This window comes from Blennius ocellaris (genome assembly GCF_963422515.1).
Source record: "Blennius ocellaris genome assembly, chromosome: 10".
NCBI lineage: Eukaryota > Metazoa > Chordata > Actinopteri > Blenniiformes > Blenniidae > Blennius > Blennius ocellaris.
In genome coordinates this window covers 19,398,801-19,425,993 of record NC_137659.1, presented here as the reverse complement: position 1 = coordinate 19,425,993, position 27,193 = coordinate 19,398,801, and the positions used below count along the sequence as shown (strand labels likewise).

Genomic DNA, 27,193 nt, shown 5'->3' with positions numbered 1-27,193 from the left:
ATTCTAAATTGAACCGCCGTGCGAGTCCAGTTTGTAAACTGCTTTCCCGCATATTCAGATTGTCTCAGATAAATCTGGATCGGTGGAAAAGAAAACATGCTGGTGGGGAAAAAGCTTCCCCCGAACCCCTAAATTAGTGGCGCTGCTGTGGCCCCCTGAGGCTCTGCAGCGCCTTCAGACGGAGGCCTACCGCCACCCCGCTAAAAGATCACGTGACTAGTATCTCAATAATCAAGCAATCATCATCATCATTACGTGACATAAATGAAGAGTCAATGTTGACTGGGTGACAAGTCGACAGATCGGTCCCTACACGTTGCAGCTGTTATACGAAAATAAATAAATAAACGAGTGCTGCATTCAAGTGTGATTTATCTGTAAGCGATAAAGACGCATTTTAAAGGGATTTCTCTTGTTGCTATGATCCGTCTAATAGGAGCTGTACCCTGTGGGTGAAGCGCGTCTCATTTACAGTTTGCTTTGGTCCCATCTAGTGGACAGTGAGTGAACAACACACAGAGGAAAACAACCCCAAAAACAAACCAGGAGACTCAAGCAGCTCATTGTGCTGTATATCCAATCATCCTGCTTTTAATACAAAGTCAAGATACAATATCTACATCTATGGTTTGAAAGGAAAGACCAGGTACATAAGTGAGGGGGATGGCATCATCAGAGCTGGCCCTCAATACATTTCATATCATGTTTTGTGTGTGCCTTTTATATTTCTCTTGACACAATAATCATTAGAAATCGAAGGAATAACATATTTGATATATGTCAAACATTGTCAAGACTTTTGGACCACACATAGAGTTCATAAGAGAATAAATTTCAGGTTCAAACAATAGCTTTTGAGGGCGCGTAAAGTGTGTGTAGCGCGGCAATTCTTACCCATCCTCAGTCAAAAATACACTTGCTACCATGTGCTTTCAAGCAAACTAAACATCAGCAGCTTGTCAGGAGGTTTTTTTTTCCACCAAGAAGTCTGCTGTATACCTCTAATTCTCTGATGCCCGTACGTCTGGGTGGGGAGGAGCACGCCTCCTTCGCTAAAATTCCCACCTCCGCTGTTGCTATGGTGGTGGAGTCGGGGAGGGCATCGAAAAGGACGTCACTGTAAACTTAAACTAGTTTCTGCCTCTAACGTACATCTCTAGCCAACTAGTCGGACATCAGTAATCAGTATCAAATAGCACCCTACACAGAGGGCATACTTTATAATAACAAAGCAAATTAAAAAAAATTAAAGGAAAGAAAAAGAAAAGAAGCACCAAAACTGACCATTGAAAATAAAAAAAACCCAAAACAAACAGTGACAATATCATACTTTAACATTGGCTCGCCAAAAACAAACAGACAAGTAAACATCTTATTGGTTATGATTGCTAGAAATTCCCCAAAATAAATAAAAACAAACATAAAAAATAACAAAATAGAATAATAAACATCTTTTTTTTTTGGAAATCATATGAAATAAATATAAAAAAGTGAACCATAACAATAAGGCTTTTTTGCGACAATAAGTACTACATCACATCCAATCCCACGTTATATTCTGTGCTCAGACGTATGCAACTGTACTGTATAGGACTCCGATGATAGATTGTATGTACAAAATTGGTGAGTTTGCCCAAGTCGTCTGACACACGGGAACATCGCTGTGCTCTTGAACCACCACTTGGGACCAATTAGGATTATTTGTCAAATTAATAAAAGATATACGTTGATATCAAGGACTTGTGCATTTGTACTCGAGATAGGTGGTGTGGTGTGTGTGTGTGTGTGTGTTTGGGGCAGGGCAATGAAGTGGAATGTTCTGTACAGCAGGATTTAGGGAGAAGAGAAAATTTCCTTGGGGCTTGTATGAAGGCGGGAAAGGGAGGGGGGGGGCTGTTGAAAGTAAGCAATTAGCTATGAAGATTCCCTCGATTTCTCTCATCATGTTTTATTGCCAGTAGGCTTAACTAGTAAAAATATAGCCGGGATTTGACTGCAAATTGGTGCAATTCAAGTAGGGAACCTTTGAGAGGAGGAAGATGACAGGGAAACAGCTTTCATTCTCGAGTGAGGATAATGTACAACAGTAAAAGTTTAGCATATAATGCATGAGCATTAAGCAGCACGTAAAAAAAAAGAAGAAGTAAGCATAAGGCAAAGACGTACAGTAAAGACACACAAAAATCTACAGAAATGAGCTGACAACTTTTTTTTTTTTTAACTTAGCGAGAGAGAGAGAGAGAGAGAGAGAGAGAACAAAAACTGGTTGGAGCTCAGTTTTTTTTCATTAGCATCTCTTTAAATAAGTCACTGCTGAACTGACACAATGGGACTGACATCAAGAGGAGCGGAGCTGGAGGATGAACAAGGACGACAGCAAATCGCAAGCAAGTTTTGTTTGATTGAGGAATGCACCGGACTACAACTCTCAGCCCAGTTAAGGACACGGTGGGCTCTAATCACTGTTCTGAGGCCAGTAGTTACTCTGTGAGGACATGACCGGGGGGTGTGTGTGTGGGGGGGGCTGTGAACTGATCTGTGGCCACCGTTTAAGTGCGGCCTCTAGTCTGACTTTGTGCTGGATGACAGAGGGAGCCACCTCTCCTCATAGGCCACGGTCCGTGTTCACGCCGCGTGGTTTCTCTTGGCACTGTGCGTCGGGTTAATGAGCATCCACATGCTTCTCCAACAGCCCTCAGGGTGGGGGAGAGTCCATGCCGGAGGCTTGTGCTGAGGCAGAACCTCGTCAATTTGCTTGAAACTACAGCCATAAAACTACCTGTGGCAGCGGTCGACACCTTTGAAGTAAGACTCACAGACACATAGAAATGTTCACCTTTGCACTTTGTAACCCCTTTTTAGTACACCAAACTAATAGATACAAAGTTGAGGATAAAAAGCCCATTGAGGGTGCAGCAAATATCCAGGCTCATTGTGTCTTTTGAATTTTTGTAGGTTTTCTTTTTTTGTGGTTTTTTTTTGTTTTTTTGTTTTAAATCTTTTTGTACTTTATACACATAGAGTATCCTGTTCAGAAGCCATTTGTAATTCACGGTTTCATATTGGAGATAGCTGACCACAACACACATGTATTATACGTCCTTCACACTGGAACACTGAGGTAAGTATATGGATTACACATGGATAGTCTCCACGCCCACCAGCTCCTCCGGGAGGCTCCTGATGAGCGTGGGTGCTGTTAGACAGAGATTTCTTGTTGCTGTTTTTGTCCTTGTTGGTGTTGAATTCGCCTTTTGAATCTTGCTCCCGGATAAGGTTCAATGTTATTTAACGCCGCCTTTCTCTTGTGTCACTTGTTGGTTTGTTTGTGGACCTCGAAGCAGAAAGATGGATGGATGGTTGTCTCTTTTCTTACGTTGCATAGTGGTCGAAGCTACCCAGGTACTCCAGAGCAGCCTGGTAGCAGAACTGGTACTCGTCCTGAGAAGCAGAGCCACAAAGTAGTAAACAGTTAGAATGCACACTTTTCTAAAACACTGACCTGTTGTATGCAGAATTTTGTCAAATGGCTTTATGTTTAAACAATATTGTTTTTCTGAAAGAGTAGAATATGTGATTATTTTTTACATCGTGAATGAACACAAGTATTCACATTAATTTAGTACAAACTTATTATTATGATTATTGTGATTATAGATGAGGGGCTATGGTCAGTTTCGCTACGACTAAACCTGATATCAATTGTAAAAAGCCCGACGTCACTGTGTTACAAACGCATTTAGAGTGAATGTCAAACCCATTCAAGCTGATTTGATGAAAATGGCCAGAATGGGATTCCATCTGGCTTCTTGTTAAGCTTGATAACAGTATCAGAGTGGAAAACAAAGAAAAAGTCAACGCTGCACCAACACAGCGTTGTACCAGGTGCTCTTAGTGTGTCGCCGCCCTGCTGCGTTTACCTCAGTCTGCACCATGGCTGGCCTCTGTGTCCGCAGCATTTTGACAGTTTGGAAGATGTCCACCGCCCCTTCGTAACGCATCCTCTCCAGTACAATACTCAGAGTGATGAAGACACCTGTCCGCCCCACACCCGCGCTACAGCGAGAGCAAAAAAACACTTCAGGACAGGTTCGAGCCGGCGAGAAACAAAAGTGCCGCAGTCACGCTGCAGTCTCCGTCCACTTTAAAGAGCTCGATTGATCATGAAGCATTATTATGAAACCTTACCTGCAGTGAACGCTGATTGGTCCATCTTGGCCAAACTGCTCCTTGGTTTTGTGCACTTGGCCAATGAAATCGATGAATCCCTCCCCAGATTTGGGCACACCTTGCTCCGGCCAGTCAGTGAACTGGAACTGCCGGACTGTCCGTGACTGGCCATCCTGAAGGTAAAGAGTAGAGGGACTTTACTAACACAGCACAAAACATGCATTAGATGATCAACCACGTGCACGGGGGAAAAGAAAATTGGAGTTTAGGACTGGAGGACAGCTGGTGGACGTGAAAGTCTATTTTGGTGCCGTTTCCACACATGACGGGCAGCAAGTTGCTGTTTATACAAAGTGATTATTTTAAAATGAGTATTTACCAAGCTTCTTCCTGCTGTATTGACTGAGGAGAGAAACTCTGCCAGGCAATATCCCTTTTCCCTTCTAATGATTACTGTTATCTGACCCTGGATCATTTGCTGTGGTTAACTTAAAGCCGTAACGTCAGTGCTTCTGCTATTGTCAGTCGCTCAGTCGGCAATTACATCTTTTCTCTGTTGCTCAGCCTTTCTGACTCCCCCCTTTTTAATGGCGATCAATAGAGCATCTGTCACCGTGGCGTCAGTGCAGGGCAGGCTTAACTGGAGTTATCTATGACTGACACCTATAGGTGCGAAAAATGCTCGCGCACTTTCAAGGTAATCAGGAGACGGCATGGTGGAATGAGGAATCGACAGCATCTTGTCAATAGTGTTGACCTGTTGTGCGTCGTGCATACAACACACACACGCACACTAAAAGAACACACACCCCGGGTCGATGAGACATGCCCCGTGTCACTGGGTTCTAACAAGTGGAAGAGGGCTGAACACTTGTGTGGCACGACGACACTGCGGTTGTTTGAACGCATCGGGAAAAGAAGTCTTTAAACATGAACTCACCCGGGCATCTGTGACTTTGAATTCCCGGAGGATGTACTGCGGCATGTTGTACTCCGCCATGGGGTCCACCACGAAGTACTGATACCTGGCCGACCGCTCGGCGGGCCAGTACTGATGACACTTTTCCTGAAAAGGCAGAAAACACACACACAGATGAAAACAGACGGCTGGAATGAAGACAAAAACCTGTTATCTGAAGAAGCACGGCGAGCATGGAAACCGTCCCTACCCGCCCCATTTCTCTCAGCTTCGTCAGCATGACCACGATAGTGGAGTTGTGCTCCCATAGCATCCTCCAGAAGTCCTCCGTAGTTTCAGCCAGTGGACCCTGGGTGGCAATGTAGCCTCTCTGCTGCCTGCACACACACACACACACACACACACACACACACACACACACACACACACACACACACACACACACACACACACACACACACACACACACACACACACACACACACACACACACACACACACACACACACACACACACACACACACACACACACACACACACACACACACACACACACAAAACCTGTTTCTTCATGTGTCACACATCACAATGAAAAGGGGGTCAGGCTTCAGGCAGGGAAGAGGAACAGTCAAAACACGTGTGTACAACCACCCCTGAACGTCTGAATCATCAGAAAGTCTCCGCCGCGCCTCCTCCTCACCGGGAACAAAGCGAGCAACGTGCAGTGAGACAAATAGGGGGAACATGTATGCAGTAATGACGGATGTGACAGGGGGTGACAGGTGGGAGCACTGGGGTGAAAACCTATCCAATCCATTCACTGACACAACCGTCATAAGAGGACAGGGGGAGGTCGTGTCACGTTAGTGTTTGTGTGTGGGGGGGGGGAAGCATACCTGTATCCATCTATGTAACTGGCGTTGATGTAGTCTGAGCCCTCCAGGCCTCTGATTGGCTGGAGGCACACGCGAGTGGTTTCATAGGGCATGATGTTGACCAGTCTGTTCTTGAATTTGTTGCAAGGCAAGTTGGCTGTGACAAACCGGGACGTGTGGGCTTTGGTGTTGGCCAGTCGCTGGAAGGAAGGAAGGAAACAATTCATGTAGTTTGAGGGACTTTTATGTTCTTCAAATAATATTAGTAAAGATAAACTGAGTTTCAGTGCTGCAGAGCTGAATTGTTACAGCAATTTGTCAACTCCACAATCCTTTGTTGACAGTTGTATGGTGAGACAGAGACAGAGTAGAAGAAGCCTGCTACTACTAATAATAATACCAATATAAATACAGTTTAACACAGTAAGACAGTGTGATCTGCAGACGTTTTAATTGGTAAAAGCTGAACTCACAAGAGCACAGAGTGCAAACAATCACACAGAAATGAACGCAAATAGTGCCTCAGGGCATTCAAGTGTCTAATAGTAGTCACAAAATGATTTCCGTGGCTTGCCAGAAGACATGGTGATATTTTTAAATAGATTATTCAACATGGTTCAAATGCCCAAAGTTATCAGTTTACTGTCAGCAAAGCAAAACCTATAAGCGAACAAGTCGTGGTTAATTTTGTGTGGGCGGAATCATTAAGTGAACTTTAATTATTTCAACTTTTGTCTTTTGTCTTATAAAGCTGGAGGTGGTGTGAACTCTTCAACCCTCCGGGAATACATGCAAAAACAATTTGAGAGGCAAATTTAATTATACTGCTCATAACTAGCCGCCTCAGGCCGCCTACTATAACTTATAGTGAGGATTTTGTTTTCTTCTTCATTTTAAGCTCATGTCTCAGTCACATCCTCGTCATTGGACAACATTAGAACACATCATTTACATGCTACGATGTTCACCATCTGTTCATTTTCAGTATTTTTCAGCCAAACAGTGTTCCCATTGCCCCCCTTTTTCCCCCTCCTTACCTTGAACTCCAGCTCCATGCCGGGGACGTGCTCTCCAGGCTCCACCTTCGACAGCTTCTGCATGTAGGAGTAGAGACTCCTGGCAGCCACTTCAGTGTTGCCACAGGCCACCGCCTCCAGCAGGGCCTCGTGGATGAAGCTGTATTGGTCCTCCGTTTGCACCATGTAGTTCCTCTGAGAGCGCATCAGCGTCACATGCCCATAGATGTCCACAGTGCGCTCGTGTCGGATGCGCTCCAGCATGGCATCGATGACAATGAAACAGCCAGTGCGCCCAACACCGGCACTAACACAGGGAGAGAAGTCTCTCAATACAACTGGAGGATTTTGACATCTTCTGAAAGGTTTGAGCTTTCCTGATAGAAGTTAGATGCAAAGTTGACTCATAATACCCTTCTGCGGATGCAGAATATTTGTAAAATGCAGTAATGTTTGTTTTCACATGTCTGGAATGAATTAATATTAATAGAAAATGATGTTAAGTATTGCAATAATGTAATTTTCAAAGAATTCAAACATTTAAGGACATGTTGGTAATGTCTTCATGCCTTTAGATTTACATTTGTTTTTCTTCCAAATAAGAGTGTTCTTCCTACTCCAACTGATTTATACCAGCTGACAGGAACCTGTTTATTTTTTCATTTTTCCATCGTCACAATGAGAAATTTGTTGACAATCTTGCTTTTGGTAATATTTCCTTGATTTTTGTGTCTCTGACCTCTTTCCTCTGGTTACCAGAGCATGAATGGCTCGGGCATGGAAGTACAACTCCACAAAAAGTTAAACAGCTACTCTAAAGTCAATGAAACTGTTAAAGCTCAAACATTATCTGCACAACGCATATCTTGTGAGTACCTGTTTGCGATGTGTTGTATCACTTCTTGGCGAGGTGAAATGATGGAGTCATCAGGACTCGTGTCACTCAATGCGGAGTGCTTCACTTAAACCTTCAATTAACTCTAAAGGTGTGGTGTGAATCTCATTTTCTTTGCATTGCACCAGGATTTTAGTTTTTCCATCAATTTGCTAATCTTTCTCCTCCAGAAGCTTCACAGTCATGATGGCTGCCGCACAACATTTTCTCTTTATTCTCCACAATGAATATAAACACGGGCGCATGCATACCTGCAGTGAGCAATGATGGGTCCAGCATCGGGAGGGTTGCAGGCTTTAACCCTGCGGAGGAAGTTGAGGAAGGGAGTGGGGTACTCTGGCACACCGTGATCAGGCCATGCTGTGAACTGGAACTGGCGCACCTCCCTCCGTTCGCTGCTTCCGCTCTGACGTGGAAAAACAGGCAGTGGAGAAACTGACCTTACTGTCAGCGGGATAAAAACTGCACATGCAGGAGGGGGGGGGGGGGGGGTGGGGGTCAACTTCGTCAATATTAAGTTACAAGGAAACAGTTTGCTTCAGTACAGCAGATCCTCTGAGAGTCTTCATTAGTCATTCTCCTTCTCTGGTTTCCATCAGAAACACAAGTCCAGACCACCAAGTGTTCCAAAGCATGTTAAGAAGAAATGGTAAATAGCCAGATGCAAAGTGATGATGGGAACAACAATACTGTATATCCTGTGCTCTGGATGCATCGCAAACACACACACACAAAAAAAGAGAGAGACAGAGAGGAAAGAAATGAATAGCAGCAACTCTGAGTAGTTTATGTGCATTACCATCCACTGCATGACGCGTTTCCCAACTTGATGTTTCACAGCACATCACCGAAGATTTTGAGAAGCGTTGCTACACTTGGAAGCTACAATTGGCCTAGTTTCTGTGTTTGTAAGTAGGCCACGGAGACAGTCAGTCTCACAGTCCTAGATTAGCCCCGTGCTATAAGAAAGTACTCTGCCTCCAACAGTTATCAAATCTCACTTCCTGACACGGGGAGGCTGGCCTGGTTTGAACACTCCACGAAGCACAGACTAATCTGTTATCCTCCATGTGTCCACATGCACTATTCGCTCGGTGACGGCTGAAAAATTCCCGATTACTCAAGTCGCTCCTGGTTCCCGCCTGTAAGCCCAGGAGATCAAAGCTTGTTTCAGTGAGTATGACAGTAAACTCGGTAGCGGTAAAGACAGAGTGCTGAGACAAGGACACACACCTGACGAGAGTAATATTTTACCTTATGCAGCGAGAAGGTGCGAACACAGAAAGTGGCCAGCTCCATGGTGTCCAGCAGCGTGACCTGGATCATCCCATATGTCTCTGTGCCTCGACTGGGCCAGTACTGATCACACTTTATCTGGGGATCGGGGGAAAAGCACTGGCGTCACATTTGCAGCAAACGTTTTCAGGCTGGCCTTTTTCGCTTTCATGAAATTTCGTAAAGGCCATTAAACTTCAGATTGACAGAAAAGATAACCAGGACACTGTGCAGGTCTGCGAGGGCCTGGTTTCCTACCCTGGATTTTTCCTCCAGACGAGTCATCATGACCACAGAGGCGGCTCGCTGCTCCCACACCATCCTCCAGAAGTCCCCAAACGTCTCCGCCAGTGGCCCCTGGGTAGCGATGTAAGCATTCTGCTTCCTGTAGCCATCAATGTAGTTGGCGTTTATGTAGTCGCTTCCCAGGATGCCTGCAAACGAGACATTTGTTAGGCTGTTGCTAAACTGCAATCTGCATGAACGACTATAAATTAACTTTCATGTACGACATCAAACAATCTCACAAATTGCTTGTTTGTGGCATTCAAAATACCGGCTGCTGGTTGACTCTGGATGACTAGCAGACGACGACAAACAAAACAAGACGACTCCGTCGGAGTAAATTCATGAGCTCCAGATCAAATCCACCCCCCCCCCCCACCCTGTTCTGGAGGAGTGCTGGTTGCACTTGAATGCGCTTGTGCTGTTTGTCAGTCTCATGCCACTGCACACAGCCGGTCTTCAGCACTGTTTGCAATTTCACATTTCATCCATCATAGAGCTCCCCTCTCTTCCCAACTGCACCCCCCCCCCCCCCCCCCCCCCCACCCCCGCACCTACTTCCTCATTAAAAAATACAGACATCTTGTTTTCCTAATGTGATATTGCTCTCCGGCTCGTCCTCACCTTCTATTGGAGCCAGGATGACTCTGGTATGGTCGTACGCGATGACGTTAGCATATCGGTTTTTGGGCTTGTTCACCTCCAGGTTGGAGTGTTCCCAGGTGAACTGCTGACTGGGGTCGATTGACTGGAAAGGAGTAGAACATACACGCATTAATAGTGTGCGGTGGCATATTTAGTAGTGCATTTGAAGATAATGGAAAGAGAGTGCTCGGTAATGTGGAGAAGTTACTGCAATAAATTGCACTACTGAATAAATCATGGCGATACACTCCACACACAGATAAACAAATGTAAAATAACATTTGCTTTATGAAGTGAAAGCTTAACAGGCTTAACATCGCTAAACAAGAAGGAGGTTGTCTATTTATTTCTATGAAATGATAATGCATTTCTCACCTCGTACTCCTGAGAGAGTCTCAGGTTGTCGTTGGCTTTCAGCAGCTCTATGTGCTCAGCCAGCTCACTGATGGGGATGGGAGGATGGCTCATCATTCCTGCGTTACAACGGGGGGGGGGGTCAGAGCAGCACTGGGTCAGTGGTGATGCAGATTTCATCTGAGTAACCTAAATTACCGAAGGTCGACATCGCTCATATGCAAAGATGTGAAGACAATTACGCAATAAGACAACATCACATATCATTAAGGAACACGCTGAGGCAGAAAATCAATTCTGATCCATGTGTGAGGACAAAGTGAGGCGAGTCTTGGTTGTTTGTAAATTGTTTTTCTTTGATAAATTGCTTTCCTCTCTGATCAGAGAGGCAGCGACTCAGAGAAAACAAACAGACAGAACACTAATTAGGAGGGTTGAATACACATATGCGCACTCACAAAAGGCAACCTGTGCCTCCAACAGTAGTTTCTATTTTACAGCTGGAGCGGGAGAAGCAGCTTCAGGAATCCATTCTCCATTCGAATGGCAAATTGTTGCAACAATAAATCAAAGTAACACTGCTCTGCGCTCTGTTACCGATATAAATCGAAAATGAAAATAAAGTATTGGGGAAAAAAACAAAAACAAAAACACTGCGATGCGTACAATAAGCACAATCTATAGTGTCAAAGTCAGGCTGCAGCCTCCATGTTTCTTGAATTATAATGCAGATCGATGCAATATGAGGAGCAGTGAAGTTAATCTGCGGCTGCAGCAATCAAATACAAACCAAGATCAACAGTTATTTTCTTCTTCAGACTGGCACTGCAGCACCCACAGGTAACCACGACAAAATACTCCTGTCACGAGCAAAACGACCTCGGATGGCATCAGCCGGCTTTGTTGGAAACAAATTTCATCGGTGCAGAGCATCTAAAAAGCACAAATCTCCGGGGAGAGGAAGTGGGCGAGGAGGGGAGCTTCAAGGTTGCTGCCACGAGAGAGCAAAAATTCTCATGATAAAAGACGAGAGTTGAAGCGCTGTATTCTGTGGGATTTTCTTCGCTTCCCAGAAAATGTGTAAAATACAACAAGAAAACAAACAAAAAATGCAGAACTTCATGTATTGATTAAATAAAAATTTTTTTTTTTTTAAATCTGTCTCATTTGACTTTGCCTGTCCTGTCAGGTAACCCTTTTTTTATGCTGAAAGATTTGACCAACCTTAAAGACCAAGCTTCTGAAAAAACATCTATAAACTGTAACGGCAGAAACGTGAATAGAACAGTGATTAACTTCTCCCAGGTCACGTGGTATTTGTATGTTGTTAACTGAATGAAAGACGTGAAAGCAAAGCCTCCCTGGCCTTATGCCGCGACCAAAGCAGCTGTGTTGTTAGATCTCACTCAGCAGGGGGTGGGAAGCGGAAAAATCTGTGTAGTTTACTTCAAAGTGGGGTTTTAGCTGGTTGTGCTGGTGAGAACAGAACAAAAATCCTTTACAAATGATGGCTGTTAACCCACAACACACCCCCTAATATGCCGATCAGCGATAAAACAGATTTCTATCATCTCTGTTTGTTCTGGTGCTTGTATCTGCAGCACGGCATGTGGAATGTGGGCGAGTGGAGATGATCAGATTTTGTCACATCGTTATGACTCAGCAGTGACTAAGTACTGACTGTACTACCTGGGCAGTGGCCATTTTGATCTCAGAAACGACAGGAAGCTGCCAGGTACATGTTGGCTGCGATGCAGAGGAGAACTTTCGCAATCTCGTCTGCTTAATCTTACCAAGGATAAAATTAGCTGCATGAATATTTCATTTTCAAATGAGGGAGCTAGCGGAAGTTCGCTCCATTATGCAAATACAAAGTGTGCCATGTGGTGCCTGTGTGGGTACATGTTTCGTACCGGGAGTCTGGAAGTTGATACGTCTCATCTCCACTGGGTCTGTCGGGTGATGGGCCATCATCTCTGCATTGCTCAAAAGGCTCTTGGTTCCAGGCTCAGAGTCTTTTCGCTTACTGCTAATACACCAGTGAGTCAAAAGAGCCAATTAGCACATGTAAACAAACAGGCAGCAAGAAGCAAGCTTAATAGTGGCACATCTTTAGCAGGGCTACGTCATTCGAGTAAAGAGTGCATTTAAGGGCGACGGTGTTTTAAGATTTTCAACAAGTTCCCGGATCAGCATTTTGGTATCATGTAATTGCCGCGGGTTAAAATGAACAAGGAGCTTGACATGGGTTTAATCTTACCTGTCAGGTTTGCTGCTTCCAGTCAAACAAGAGCAAGGGACGGAATAATTAGCGGGAGAAATGGAAGGGAACAGACAGATTGTTAGAGAGGAAAATCAATATTTTGCATTGGTATTCAAAAGCTTGATGGCTTGCAGCAGATATCACAGGCAAACTGCAGGCCAGCGTTTGATGGCTGTCTGAGGGCGGAACAACTTTGAAATGGCAAAAAATATAATCGGATCCGTGCATTCTGTTTGCAGAATGGATCATGAAATTAAACAATAGTTGTACAAGGAACACCAGCAGGAGCTGCAAGCAGAATGTAAGTGCAGCACCACACATTGTGAGTTAAATGTTATTGCTTTGTGTACATCACATCAGCGAGCCACGCTGCTGGGTGACATGTTCTGTAATTACCATGAGCTCTGGCAGTGTAGTTTATTTTGAGTCCTGCTGCTGGAAATACTCGAAAGGACAACAATTTTTCCAGTGCTGAAAATCTCAATAAACAATAACAGTCTTTAATGTTTACTGAAAACAACACTCAATGTTTTGTGGGAAATTTTATATATATATATATATATATATATATATATATATATATATATATATATATATATATATATATATGCATGTTTGAGACTTTTAAAAATTTATTAAAAATGGTTTCCATTAGATTTGAATTGGTTTACTATGAAAACAATACCAGGCTGCCTTGGCATTTACCTGGTGTGACGGTCAGTGTCATTGCTTCCAATGTGACATTTTGTGTTTATGAACTTCATCCCACTCACTTTTTGTAAAGGAGAATGGCGATGACAATGCAGATAATGAAAACCACAGCCAAGACGGGTCCAACCACCCAGATCAGACCGTCGCCTGCATCAAAGGGCTGCGGGTCTGAATCCGGGGCGATCACTGGGTCTGTATACGGGCTGGCCACGTACATCCTCTGTGAACATACATGAAGGAATATAATGAGGAAAAGCCAGAGAGGCTAACAGCATCGGGATAGATGTTTGCTTTGCTGACAAAATAACTATAATTTGTTGTTTGATAAAATAATTCTCCAAAGCACGAGTTGGATGAATAAGCATACATCCGAATGCAGCACTCTCTCGTGGGCACTTTGTTTTTGAATGAGTAAACATCCAAGCACAAAGGTGGCCCTCTTGTTATTGCAGAGCTGTTGCACCAGATTGCATTAGACAGATCAGACATGCCTGTGATTGTGGCAAGGCTCCACACGACAGGTTTCACGTGCGTGACATTATATTTGATCTGTGTTAACGCTCACGAACATATAAAGAACTGATGTTCAAAGTCATAATGAGAAGAAAATAAAATCTAGTCTGGTATGACTATTCCAATTCAAATGCATACACATACCGACAGTGCACAAGACAATATCGCTCCTCCTGCCACAGAGGTTGCAGTCATTCTATATTATTCTATATTACCAGCAGTGATGGAGGTACATGAAGTTTATTGCCTTTTGCTTACAACACTGTGACCGAAGGGAATTTTATTGTCTTAGCAGCTCGACCACATTGATCGCAATGTATAGTGACAGCCAGCATTAGAGGAACACAGGCAGCTTGAAATGAGGACGCAGTTATAAAAACAGAGAGAAAACGCATAAAGCAAGGCAGGATTTCGTACCCCTGTTGTGGAGTTGAGCTCAGCCAAGATGAAGAAGACGTACTCCTGCCCCGGCTCCAGAGCTCGGTTCTCAAAACTTCCATAGTCCAGCTGATCCCCCAGGGTGAAGAAGGCCGGTAGGGTGGCAGGTGTGAAACGGGCTGTGATGTAAGCCTGGCGCAGGTCCACCTGCTTCTGCTGTCGTGAATCCCTCTGCCTTTGACTGATGTCTTTTAACAGCTACCAGGCCAGGAGAGAAGAAAAAGAGCAGGAAAAAAAAGGCTTAAACATAAAAGAGTGAGGCAATTAGATATCTGCGACTCTTATTTGAATGGCGTTGAATTAAAAGCAGCTCAGTGCTGTCAGAAGTTCTTCAGAGACTGGATTGTGTGTGTGTGTGTGTGTGTGTTTATAGGTCTTTTTCTCCTTCGGAGCCCAGATATCATTGGATGATGTCATTGTTGTGGTTCTCACCTCCTCTAAGTCCATTTCATCTGGGCTCTTAAGGTGTCTGATGACGCCGCGGGCTCTCCGCAGTGGAACCACGACAACATAAACATTCCTGTGAGAGCAGAAGAGGACAAAAAAAACTAAACTTCACCCCAGTTATGATCAAACAAAGAAAAAATAACCAACTACTGTCACGTTCCACTGACAACTTGTTACACAAAAGATGGTTTGTTTACTTTATAAGTTATAAACAAGCCCCGCACTGCTTTAAATTATAATAACCTCACGTGCATGTGTGTGAATTCAATTCATTGAAATAGAAGAGTGTAAAAGCCACAACTACTTCAGGGGCCATAGCAACATCTGTAACTTACTTGACAGGAGTGCGATTTTCAAGGGACGGCAAGATGAGGGTGACAGTGGTTTCAGTGTCACGGGTGTGGTCAATCTCAGGGCGGCGGATGGTGATTGGTGGCGAGGTCTTGGCAGTAATGCGGTGGCGAAGGCCTCCCATGTTGCCTTCAGGAGCAGTGATTTTAAAATCATAGCTGGTGTCGGGCTGGAGGTTTGGGATGACGGTCTTTCTCTGGCGAGCGTTCAACTCCATCTTTTGACGGTCGTACTCCACCTGCAAGATGTCCAGAGACATGAATGTTACTACTATGTAATGCACAATTAACAACAAGAAGTAAGTTGTGACTGAAATCCTATATTTTCAAAACAAGATGTATAGATGCAAGTAGCTGATCCATAGGCAATAAATGACATTTGTTGTTGTTGTAACTGGCACACCTTGAAAGGATTCCATTTAGTCTGCATTGCATCATTACATTTATTTGCTTACTCCAGTTATGAGGTGTTGTAATGATGCTGTAAAGCGACCAGGTGCCCGTGGACAACCCCCGAGTTAGTGTTCAACATAAAACCTGAACATTTGGCTGAGTCCTAGACTTAAAAGAAACATCTTCTGAAGCCTTCTCATTAACAAGACACAGCTTCTTTGTTTAATTCACACACAGTAAAGTAAATATACAACTGACATAGCAATGCTATTTGAGAGGGTTTATGTGCCAAACAATTTCTTGGCGAGGACTAGTTTCTAACCAACCAGTGGAAAATCCAAGATGTTACTGGGCCTCGCCAAGAAACAGTGTTGTAGATAACCCCCGTGGGATTTCTTTCTGTGATAGATAAAATAAATGAGAAAAAAATGTAGGTGCTGTTTATGAAATTCATACAGCTTGGTATAAAGTGTATTATTCAGGAAGCGATTCTGAAGCCATGTTTCGCAGCCGTAGGACCCCCGCTACATTTCACAGCACAACATGTTGTGTCATATTGACGTCAGCTAACGACAGATGTCAGCACGCATGCATCAATTGATGACATACAGTAAAGCGATAGGATTTGCTGGTCTCTGGAAACTCCCAGGTGAGAAGGACACTAGTCTTTGTGGCCAGATTGACAGAAAAATTCCTCGGCACATCTGGAGGAGCAAACAAACACACAAAGAGACGAGAATCATTGGCAATGAAGTGCTGCATTGAAGCCACCGGATTCTCCGCTTTCCCGATGCAAGCCTGTCGAAACAGAGAGCAGTCTGATCGGTTACTGAGGGGAAGAACACATGAAGGTTAGGAGGATGGGCAGGTGATGAGGAGAGTGTGATGGCAAGAGTAATAAGTAAAGGTAACAGACAGATCGGCTGCAGGAATGTGACATGCCACACTGTCAGTGTGTAAGGTTGTGTTTGTTCAACTCTGAATTCAGCATGTCAGCAGAGGCTTTGGAAGAGGTGACAGTGAAGGTCTATCAGATAAAAGGGCTTACCAGCAGATACAGCACCAGACGCCAGTTTTCACTTTAAATCAGACTGAACACTTACCTCCTCTATTAGATACTGTATATCCAAGCTCTGTATTGACTTTTACCTGAGGGTTTGTGATAAGCAGTGCTCTTGAAGCAAACATCCATTAACATTCAGCCTGCTTCCACTGGTGGTGAGGGATAGGTGATGAAGGTATAAGTGAGTGGGTGGAGGAGATTGGGGGAAGTAGCCGTGTTCCTCTGGACCTTGCCGTTCTCATTGTCTCTGAAGTGCATTGGTGGAAGGCAGACCTGTAAGAACTGGCCCAGACTTCATTTAGTTTAGTGTTTCGGAGTGAATTCCACAGTAAGGGGAGATGTGAAGTTGAACCAGTGCTAAGAAGTTGAAAGGTGTTCCCATGGCCTGAGGCCTGCCCTACCTGTTTCAAAGGCCAGGGTGAGGCACACCAGAGGTGGGCTGAAGGGACCTGGCCCTGCCTTGTTGTGGGCTCTGATCTGCACCTCGTAGGCTGTGCTCTGATTGAGGCCCACGATGATGTAGCTGGACTCACTCGGTGGTAGTGTGATCAGCCACGGGGGAGCAGGGGGGGGCGGTAAAGCAGAGCCTGGGTCACTAGACGGTTTTGGGCCTGGAGCTTCTTTGTAAGCTATAGTGTATTCTGTGATAACACCGTTGCACTCCACTGGTGCAGGGGGCAACCAGGACAACTGCAGGGAGCAGCAGGTAATATTGACTGTGTCGGGTATTTTGGGGTATCCCATAGGCGGGAAAAAGGGAACTGCTATTCTCTGCTGCACTGCATCCCCATAGCCTGCTCGACTCTTTGCAGACAGGACAAAGGTGTAGGAGGAGCCCGGCGAGAGGTTTCTGACAGTGAAGTTTTTTTCACGATTTGTAAAATTCACTGTGGTGTCTAAAGACGTATTCTTCAGGCCAAACTGTAGGCGGTAGCCTTGGATTTCCACAGGAGCCCCCCGGCTATCAGAACCTGACTCAGTGCAATCCGGTGGAGGAGCCCATCGCACCACTACTGATGGACCCGATCCTGGACGCACCCACATGGAGGGCGGGCCCGGCACTGCAAACCACAGTAGCAAAAGAGAATAAATATGAAGTAACTATACAATAGGTACGTATCATTTCAAAATTGTAGGACAATTGATTTGGGTGTTTGTTTACAGCTGTCTCTTAGAGCAGCTTACTATAAGATCAATTCTTAAGCACGTCACAAAATCCAGTGCACTGAACTGTATACTTGACATATGCTTACCATTCCCCAGGGTCTGCACCAGCTTGGCTTTGCTGTGAGCTCCATCGCCTTTGGTGGTGTACGCTGCCACCGAGACAGAGTACAAAGTCTCTGCTTTCAGAGCCCCTAAAATCAGCTCCTGTGGGGACAAAACAATGGCGCTATTAAATACTGCAAACTCATTCCTTTTTCCAATTCTGGACCCGAGAGTCATTCATGAGCAAAAACTATTATAAACTCATATAAAATACATGTCCAGATTTATGCTGGTCAAACTCGACAAATATTACAATGCATTAGCTGCAATGTGCCGCGTGGGATATTGGTGAGTTCATTCATAATCAGGGAAAGATCGGCAGTTGGCACTCACATACTGAGTGGAGTCATCCTCCTCCATCTTATCCCACCGACAAGACACACCCCGCAGGCAGCGCAGACAGATGAGAAAAGGAGTGAGTCAAAACAGCAAAGTGGAACGGGAGGATGTTTAAGTGTATAATAAATGGACGTCATTTAATCACTTAAAAATTTTGTTATGATGTCACCTGAGACTCATCCAACAAAAGATCTTTGATCCGGGGGAGGTTGCGTGATTCACCGCTCTCTGCACGGCTAAAATGCACCTGGTAGCCACGAATCTGACCTTGCCGTAACCGTGGCAACACTGAACGCCACGTGACTCGAAGTGCCGAGGAGTTGAGCGGCTGGACGTCGACTTGGCGGGGGGCTGCACTGGGGACTGAGGAGAAAGACACAGACCCATACGTGCGAGGGTCAAATTAATTAAGTGGCCAAATGTCTCACCAGTAAATAATCAACTTTAAGGATCAATACAGTTTAGGAGTGATCGATGGCTCTCACTCTTACCATCCTCATCTGTTCTGCAGAGCACAGCCGGGCTGCTGGGTCCACTTCCTTCTGCTGTGGAGGCAGCCAGGGTGATGTTGTACCAGCTCCATTTCTCCAGCCCCTCTACCACTGTTTGCCCCTGCTGGGCTGCGAGGGGAAGCCCCTTCACCTCCAGGCCCTGACCTCCGCCTCCTGCCCCAGAAACTCTCTGGTATCTCAGCTCAAAACCTGACAACTCGCCATTCTGGCCCTCCATTGGAGGTGGCTCCCAACTTACTCTCAACGAAGTGGAGCTGGTACTCTCACAGGACACACCTTCTGGTGCAGCCGAGGGCTCTGATTGGACAAGGGGCAAGGAGGGATATTGGCAAAGAGTTTAGGAGAAACCCAATAGAAAAGGATTGAACGAAAAGCCAGAGAGGGGGGAAAAACAAACAAAAGGATAGGAGATAAGGATAAAAAAAGGAAACAATCAGAAGCGACAGTAACATGAACCAAAAGAGATAACACAGGGACAAACATGACAGGCAAAATAAAGGGGAGCAACCACATAATGTAAAAGCATAATGTTAGGCTTAGAGTCTAATGAAATAAACCCGAGACAGGACTATCGACCCTGAGTGGACAACTTAATTATACCCAAGGAGAATGTGTATCAGATAGCCAATGATTATATATTTTTTATTTGCCAGCTATAGCTGCTGGCATAAAATGATCCAGATTTATGAATGAAAAACTGTAAAATTTTCTGTCTGCGTTTGAAGCAGGGATGCACAGCTCATTGCACAGGAAGACAAAAATAAGCATTTCACAGGACCAGAACCGAACTTTTCACTGCTGACTAGGGGAAGGTAATGTGCTTCCCAGCAGGAAGATAAAACAAACTAAAGCAGATGTGGGAAAACAAAGCAAAACAAAACAAAACAAAAAGATCTTGGGTACAAAAGGCACTCAGACGGATATTGAAAGTCAAGCAAGAATGATAAATTGTAAACAACAACTGAATCAGATGTTTGCTGGGATATATTTACTGCAATAAACATAAGCATGGCAGATAAAAGTACACCCAACATCACACAGCTTCACCATCACAGATTGACAAACCACAAATATCACTCACGCTATATAATGTACTTTAGGTAACACACACACACACACACACACACACACACACACACACACACACACACACACACACACACACACACACACACACACACACACACACACACACACACACACACACACACACACACACACACACACACACACACACACACACACACACACACAAAACACGTGGCAAAAGTGTATGGGCTTGTGTTTGAGCTCAGGAGTGTATAAAGTGTGTGTATGTGTGGGAGTGTAATAGTCATAGCTGACAGGTTCAAGTATCTATCCACTCAGCCGTACAGCCACTGTTCTGTTGGCCTCGGGGGACAATCTAGATGTGCACCAAAGCTTGGCGATAACAAAGCGCACATAACCTCCCTGGGAAATGAATTCTGCGGCATGAAATAGTCTTGCTTATCTAGCACCTTCCCTTTCCTGGGAGCCCCCCTGCTTTGCCCCATGCTCCGGAATTCCACCTCGGCTACTGTGTATTTTTGGAGGTAAAGAATATAAAAAGTCCAGGCACAAGCATGGAGCACATTTTGAACTCCAGGCGGCTGTACCATTACAAATTCAGCCTTATTCTGTATTGCTTTATCCATGTTAGGTCACAGGGTGCTACACCTGATCTCAGGTAACTGTGGGACAAGACGGGGTACACCTGACAAGTTGCCAGGCCACCACGGGGCAAAAACAAAGAAACAGACAACCACACACACTCACATTCAGACCCACAGACAATCCAGAGTCACCAGTCAGCCTCAAATAGATGTTTTGGGGCTGCAGGAGAAGAGAGTATGCACAAGGAGAAAATGCAAACTCTGCACAAAAAGGCTCAAACCAGGGATATCCACGGGTCCAGTGGTGCACACTGGACGCCTTTGATTACAAACCCTGGATAAAAACTTACCAGTGATGAAACCTGGCGCCGCGGACTGCAGGACTTTTTTTATGACCACTACTACTTTATCAATTCCTTCCCTTGTATCATTTTCTTTGTTATCTCTTATTTCTTCTTGACAGCAGATATGAAGTGACTCGATATGCCGGAGCAAAATAGTGGGACTTATTTGAGTCTTATCAGCTATCAGTGATTGTGCAGAAGAAGAAGAAGAAAATAAAACCAACAACAAGAGAAAAGGAGACAAGGGAGAGAATCCAAGTTCGGCGTAGATAAAATATGGACCGGACAGCACTTACCTGTCAACATAGCGGGAAAACCACCATCCTTTAATGCTTTTCACCACTGGCTGCTTGCCAATAAGTGGCAGACAGTTTCACCCTTTCAAAGACATTAGACACTGACAGAGTGGAAAAAGTGAAAGGAGGGTGAAGAAAAGGAAGCGGGAAACATTAATCGGTGCTCCATCTCCATCTGTCATGATGTTTTGGCTGCGTAAGAAAGAGAGAGGCTGAGTGGAGGAAGAAAGGCACAGTCCCATGTAGATGGATGGATGTGAGGGGGGGTTGGACAGATGGGTTGATAAACGAGACACCTTGAGAAACGCAGAGATGGTTCCCAGGTTTTTTTTTTTTTTTTTTTACCAGATTCAGGAGCTGAGGATAATGTACTGCTCTGAGCTGCGTGTGTGTGTGTTTAGAGGACACTGTATTTGCATGACATTTTATTTGGAAGGGTGAAAAACGATGCAATTAAAAAGTGAGGCATGGCTCTGTGTGTGTGTGTGTGTGTGTGTGTGTGTGTGTGTGTGTGTGTGTGTGTGTGTGTGTGTGTGTGTGTGTGTGTGTGTGTGTGTGTGTGTGTGTAGGTAGAGCACATGAACCCGGCTGAATTGAGACGTACTGGCTTGTGACGTCCTCTGCATCAGTTCGTTAGTGAAAGCGCCGATGCCTTTGCTGGAGATGGCAGCCAGGGAGAAGGAGTACTCGGTGTTCGCTTTCAGACCCTCCACTGTGTAAGAATTCCTCGGCCCAAAGGTCAGTTTTTCCTGTGAGAGAGGACACAGGGGAGTGGAGGACAGCGAGGTGAAGTGATGAGAAGGAAGATTGGACAGGGAAAAAAAAAAAAATAACAGAATAAAGAAGAGTCAGAAAGAGGGAGTTGAAGTTGTCACGACGAGACACAGTGACATTGGAAATTGGGGTTAATCCAATAAATGTCTTTTCTCTTGTATATTCACTGTTTAAAAAACAAAACAAAAACAAAACAGCTCCACAAACAAATTTACTAAATGAGATCTTACCAAATCACCAAACTTGGCAGGTTTGTAGAGCAGCTCATAGTTGACAATCTTCTCATTGGTGTAGGCAGATTCCCAGGTCAGCTCAATGCTGGTGTCTGTCACTTTACCAACTCTGAATTTCCCTGGTTGTCCCGGGACTAAAGGGGCATAAAGACAAAACACAGATCGTCAGGACTATCACTTTCTTAATCTGCACTCACGAGCCACAATTTGAAAAGCTGATAAAAACAAACAACTAATCACTAAATGCTTTTACGGATGTCGACACCGTCAGGAAGAAATGTGATTTAAGTGACATCCAGCATGCTTGATGGTGCCAGACAGGCTGGTCTAAATATTTCACCAAGTGCTAATTTGTTGGGATTTTCAAACACGCTCTTCTTGTAAGTTCGCATAGTGAACAGTGCGTGAGTGGCGGTGGTCGAGGTGAACACACTTTGGTGATGCCAGAATCACCAGACTGGTTTGTAGATGAGAAAAAGGCAACAAGGACTGAAAAAAAAAAAAGCTGTTATTTTTAACCGGGGTGTGATTTTCTGAGCGCATTTGGAGTGCCGCCCTCCCTGCTCCGACTGAATTATTTTTCAGTCCAGAAAAAGAAATGACCAAATAGGGAGTCGAGACGTCCCCCTGGGTAGAAATTAAAGCTACTTCACCAGCAGACGCATAGATACTGAACACATTTTTTCTGCATTACATCACAACAATTACATTATTTGTTTATATTTATAGATGTGTTTAAATTCCAATCATTTCAATATCTATCTACTTGTGGTTCTTTTATCCGACCCCCATAACCACTTGAAACGAAGACATCCACCCTTTTCCCTTTCATCACGATTCACACGCTGATCACAACCAAGGTATGCAGAGGAGGTCACGCAGTCGCGCCGCACCAGATGCCACGGCTGTCAGGCGAGAGCAGGAGGCTTTAATTCAACTTTGGCTCGACCATCTTGGCCAACAGACGACTACGTTTATTTATTTATTTTTAAGTCCTTGCCTTGGATGATGAGTCTCACTCTCGATGGAACCATTTGGACGACAGGGTCAGAATTTGATGTAAACAACATGAAAGCATGGATTCATCATGCCTTGTGTCAATTCAAGCTGCTGCTGGTGTAATGGAGTGAGGCATCGTTCCTTGGCATGCATTTGAGCCCCGAAGGTGCCAACTGAGGATCGTTGAAACATCACAGCCTTCATAATTATTGCTGGTGATCACATTCAATCTCTTTATGATCAAAAAGGCTTCTTTTGATGGCGACTGTAAGGATTTATGTTTTTGTCTCTCTTTTGCGCCGACCCAGTTCCACCTGCTGTCTGTCCTCCGTCACCTGGAGCACGAATAACAGGTTTCTGCCTCCACCCCTCGCCAGGATGTTGTTGAAGCTCAGTGGTTACCTACTCTGCCACTCCGTTTCGTTTAGTTTTTTTTTTAACCTCCTGGTTCTGCCACTCTGCTCAGCCTTGTCATCAGACCTCACTCCCCTTCTCGTGTAAGGCTTCGGTTAACGGACCCTCTGAAACTCATTTACCTGCCTCATCAAGTCTGCATCCTGGGGTCCGGCGACAAGTGTTTTACCTCGACAGCTAATCCCAGTGTGCTCATGAGACATGATCTCAAACTGGAACGATCCAAAACGGATTTCTTGAACTTGACAAAAACCGAGCTTAAATTATCCTCACAAGATGGGACTAAAAGAAGACTGATGCTGTGACATTAATATGAACAAAATAATTACATTATGGTAATACATATTACCATATGTATATGTAATTTATGGCACAAAGAATGTCCGCAGTTCTGAAATCAATAGGTGGTCGAACCCCCTACTAGTGAGGTGCACCTACTGTTGAGGCTGCAGGTAAATATGCTCCTCTCTTGCTGTGCTTCTCGTATTTTTTTTAATTTTTGGGGGGTTTTGCAGCTGAAAGATATGGAAATGTGATTTCTCAGCCTGCTTTGCACAAAGAATAAAAATATCTTACAATACCTGCAAATGCTGGAATGATGCTAGTTATTCAGTGATTATCTGGCATCAGCAGCCAGGAATTTGGAGCATAAAACAAAGCTCACTTTCCCACAAAAGCATTTAGAAAATGAAATAAAATGTGGGCATATTTGAATACAAATATTACCATTAGCCTTTGCCAGCGCAATACTGAAGAAAAACCATAGCAGATAAGATTTCATATGTTTCAGGAAAATGTCCAAGTCAAACGCTAAGTTGAGTCATTTGCTATATTTTTAACGACGAAATACAGAGCAGTGACATGATTTCAAGATATTTCGATGTCATTTGCAAAATGATTTATTGAATAGAAAAAGAAATGGCAGGCTGGACTTGCACAAATCTTTCTTGAAAAATTACATCTTTGGGTTTATGCATTTGTTTTGAAAGAAATGTAATCTTTTTTCATTTTGTGTTGACATTTCTAGGCTATCTTGGCATTAATGTAATCATTCAGCCTTTTAAGGGGGAAATCTGATTCTACATGGTAACAAAAAAGGAAAATATGTAAAATTAAAAAAAGCCTTTATCTAAAAAAAAAAAAAAAGCAATTGGAGTTAACATAATCTACATTTTCAACAGTTTAAAATAGACATTTTACATTAGGTGACATTAACTATGGCTTATAATACACAATGACCTATAAATCCCCAAACCCTTTGTAATAACTTGTATTTTAATACGCTGCCATTCCCTTAAGTGCCAAAAAATAGGTAATATTTGGCACATAAATAGAGAAGCAGGAGCCCAGGCAGTACAGACATTTATACCAGTAATACCATCACAGATTTTAAGTTGTCATCTCGTTCTACCTTCCATCAGGAAAAAAAAAGAGGGGGGGGGGGGGTGTAGCAGCTTCACAGCAGCTGTCACAATGACAAGATCAGCGCCGAGGTACGAGGGACATTTTTGGCCATTAATCCCTGTTTCCTTTTCGTAAATCTCTTTCTGTCCCAGCTGGTAGAATTTATTCATCTTAAAAAGCCATATTTTCTGACAGGCAAAGCTTCCACAGTGGATTGCAAGTCATGCTTTACATAAGCCACTTGAATAAAGTACTGCGGACTTTATATACATGTACGGACACAGATAATTACTAGTTTCAGCTTCGCTGCACACGTACATCTGAAAAAACAAACATTACTCACCTACATATGGAAAATTACTACTTTGTTGTTCTCTTGCAAGACAAAGTTGCTCTCTTGAACACACATCTACCACTTGCTATGGGCATGCACACACACACACACTCACCTCCACGCACAACTTTAACATGAACAGGGTCCGAGAAGGGTCCGTCACCCACAGAGGTGAAGGCGAGGACCTGGATGGTGTAGGTCTCTGAGGTCACCAGGTTCTGAATGGTAGTGATCACACTGTCCTGGACATTATGGATCTGCCATTCATTCATTGGCCGGGAAGGATCCATGGTGTAGTAAACACGATAGCCTTTCACCTAAAAATAAACATAAAGAGAGAAAGAAAGAAAGACCACTTGATAAAAAATAGACACGAAAAGGGAAAAAAAAAAAAGGGTGGGGGGGCAGGGTTAAATATTTTCCTGGATTGGGTCTGGATTTTGAGGTCAGTGGGGACTGGACTGTATTATGAGGCCTTCCATCTAATCCCGTTGTGCTGCACCCATGGTAATCCACAATACCATCTTTTAACACAACTAAGGTCATCATCTATGAAATATTATTATATTTCCGTCCAGATGGTCAACTAGATTTGTTGACTTAAAATCTCCTGGAGGTGCTGCTCTGCATTTGACCCTCATAAACACAAATCACTATATATCTGACAAAAGTGGGTCCAATACAAACTAGGGATGCCCTTTGATTGCTGCATTTGCAAAGTAATCACTGTTTGCCCCAACTCCCCCAATGGAATTTGGTTATAGGTGTTTCAAAGTATATTTAATCCCTCTGCCATGCCATTGCTCAAGCCCTGCAGCTCCCCCACCTCTCCTGCTATTACTCTTTCATATCTATAATCCCCATATACACTCAGTTCAGTTCTGTACTTTTATGAACCTACTGCACAGTTAGGTAGGATTGAAAAAGGAAATAGGCCTCAAGAGGGAGTGCTTTCAACTCGAGAGCGGACAGTCCAATTACCCTCTCTTTCTTCAGGGAGCGGGGGAAAGCAGTGAGGGAGCTACAGGACAGAACTCTCTGGCAAGACACAATCCCTGCAAAGGACACGAACTGGCACGCCTGAATAAAGCTCCCGCCGGTAAATTTAATTTTGTCCCTAACATCTCGGCGCAGGTTTAAAATGCTGTCGGTACATTGTCATTTAGGGATAAATGCGGCTGTCAGTACACATTTTTGGACCGTTATGGCGTTTTTATATTTACAGAACATTGTGACTTTAAAGTATGAAGTTGAAAAGTTTATTTTTATTTCTGCTGTTGCTCCTGTTGGTATCTTAATCCCACCTGTCCATTCGGTTCCTCCGGTTCCTCCCAGCGGACCATCACAGTGTTTTCGGACACAATGTGAGCCTGGACATTTCGTGGAGGGCTGGCGGGGGCCTGCTCTCCTGTACGGGCCTCCACACGGGTGGACGGGGGCCCCTGGCCGATGCTGTTGAAGGCCGAGACTCGGATTTCGTACTCAGTGTTGGGATACAGGCCCCCGATGCTGTAGCGCGTGGTGGTGATGCTGTCCACTGTCTCGTACTTGGTATCGGGCCCTTTGGCTCGGTACTGAATGATGTAATAGGAGACTGGGTCGGGGTTTCCAGAGTCCCAGGTGATGGTCACACTGGTGGCCGTGGTTTCTGTGACGATGGGTGTGCCAGGAGGCTTTGGCAAAGCTGGTAATGAGAGAACAGATTTATACAATTAACAAAAAAAAAAAACTGTCCAAGTAGTATGTGTTTGTATATTTATATCATAAATACCTCACTTACTGCAATTACTACTTGTTTCCCCTGTACTTTTGTATCTACAAATGTTTGTTACTGACATGTTATAGTTAGATAAATACTACTATCATTGTCTCGCTGGATTGTTGTTTACTATGTAAATTTGTTTAATTTATTGAAAATACATATGCCCTTTTAGCCACAGCTGGCACCATCTGACAGGAGCAAAACTGTCAAATTACAGAACATTAATCTGCCAGATGCTATTTAGCATTGTACAATAAGTCATATAA

General features: G+C 44.1%; 1 protein-coding gene across 1 annotated transcript in view; it reads right to left on the bottom strand.

Annotated features, from left to right (window-relative positions):
• Positions 1 to 581: 581 nt before the first annotated feature.
• LOC308135270 (receptor-type tyrosine-protein phosphatase S-like) overlaps positions 582 to 27,193 on the bottom strand; it is a 68,912-nt gene continuing 42,300 nt past the window's right edge. Inside the window, exons 8-34 of the mRNA XM_080503171.1 lie at positions 26,470 to 26,849; positions 25,281 to 25,482; positions 22,012 to 22,148; positions 21,612 to 21,756; positions 18,713 to 19,030; positions 18,391 to 18,584; positions 18,216 to 18,242; positions 17,867 to 17,984; positions 17,015 to 17,674; positions 16,160 to 16,254; positions 15,143 to 15,396; positions 14,793 to 14,880; positions 14,340 to 14,558; positions 13,472 to 13,629; positions 12,349 to 12,464; positions 10,457 to 10,554; positions 10,061 to 10,184; positions 9,410 to 9,585; positions 9,131 to 9,250; positions 8,128 to 8,282; positions 7,003 to 7,288; positions 5,987 to 6,165; positions 5,340 to 5,466; positions 5,111 to 5,236; positions 4,189 to 4,343; positions 3,921 to 4,056; positions 582 to 3,441 (exon numbers count right to left, since the gene is read on the bottom strand). Coding sequence (XP_080359297.1) covers positions 3,373 to 3,441; positions 3,921 to 4,056; positions 4,189 to 4,343; positions 5,111 to 5,236; positions 5,340 to 5,466; positions 5,987 to 6,165; positions 7,003 to 7,288; positions 8,128 to 8,282; positions 9,131 to 9,250; positions 9,410 to 9,585; positions 10,061 to 10,184; positions 10,457 to 10,554; positions 12,349 to 12,464; positions 13,472 to 13,629; positions 14,340 to 14,558; positions 14,793 to 14,880; positions 15,143 to 15,396; positions 16,160 to 16,254; positions 17,015 to 17,674; positions 17,867 to 17,984; positions 18,216 to 18,242; positions 18,391 to 18,584; positions 18,713 to 19,030; positions 21,612 to 21,756; positions 22,012 to 22,148; positions 25,281 to 25,482; positions 26,470 to 26,849 — 4,862 coding nt within the window. The 3' untranslated portion in view covers positions 582 to 3,372. The remainder of the gene's footprint in view (positions 3,442 to 3,920; positions 4,057 to 4,188; positions 4,344 to 5,110; positions 5,237 to 5,339; positions 5,467 to 5,986; positions 6,166 to 7,002; positions 7,289 to 8,127; positions 8,283 to 9,130; positions 9,251 to 9,409; positions 9,586 to 10,060; positions 10,185 to 10,456; positions 10,555 to 12,348; positions 12,465 to 13,471; positions 13,630 to 14,339; positions 14,559 to 14,792; positions 14,881 to 15,142; positions 15,397 to 16,159; positions 16,255 to 17,014; positions 17,675 to 17,866; positions 17,985 to 18,215; positions 18,243 to 18,390; positions 18,585 to 18,712; positions 19,031 to 21,611; positions 21,757 to 22,011; positions 22,149 to 25,280; positions 25,483 to 26,469; positions 26,850 to 27,193) is intronic.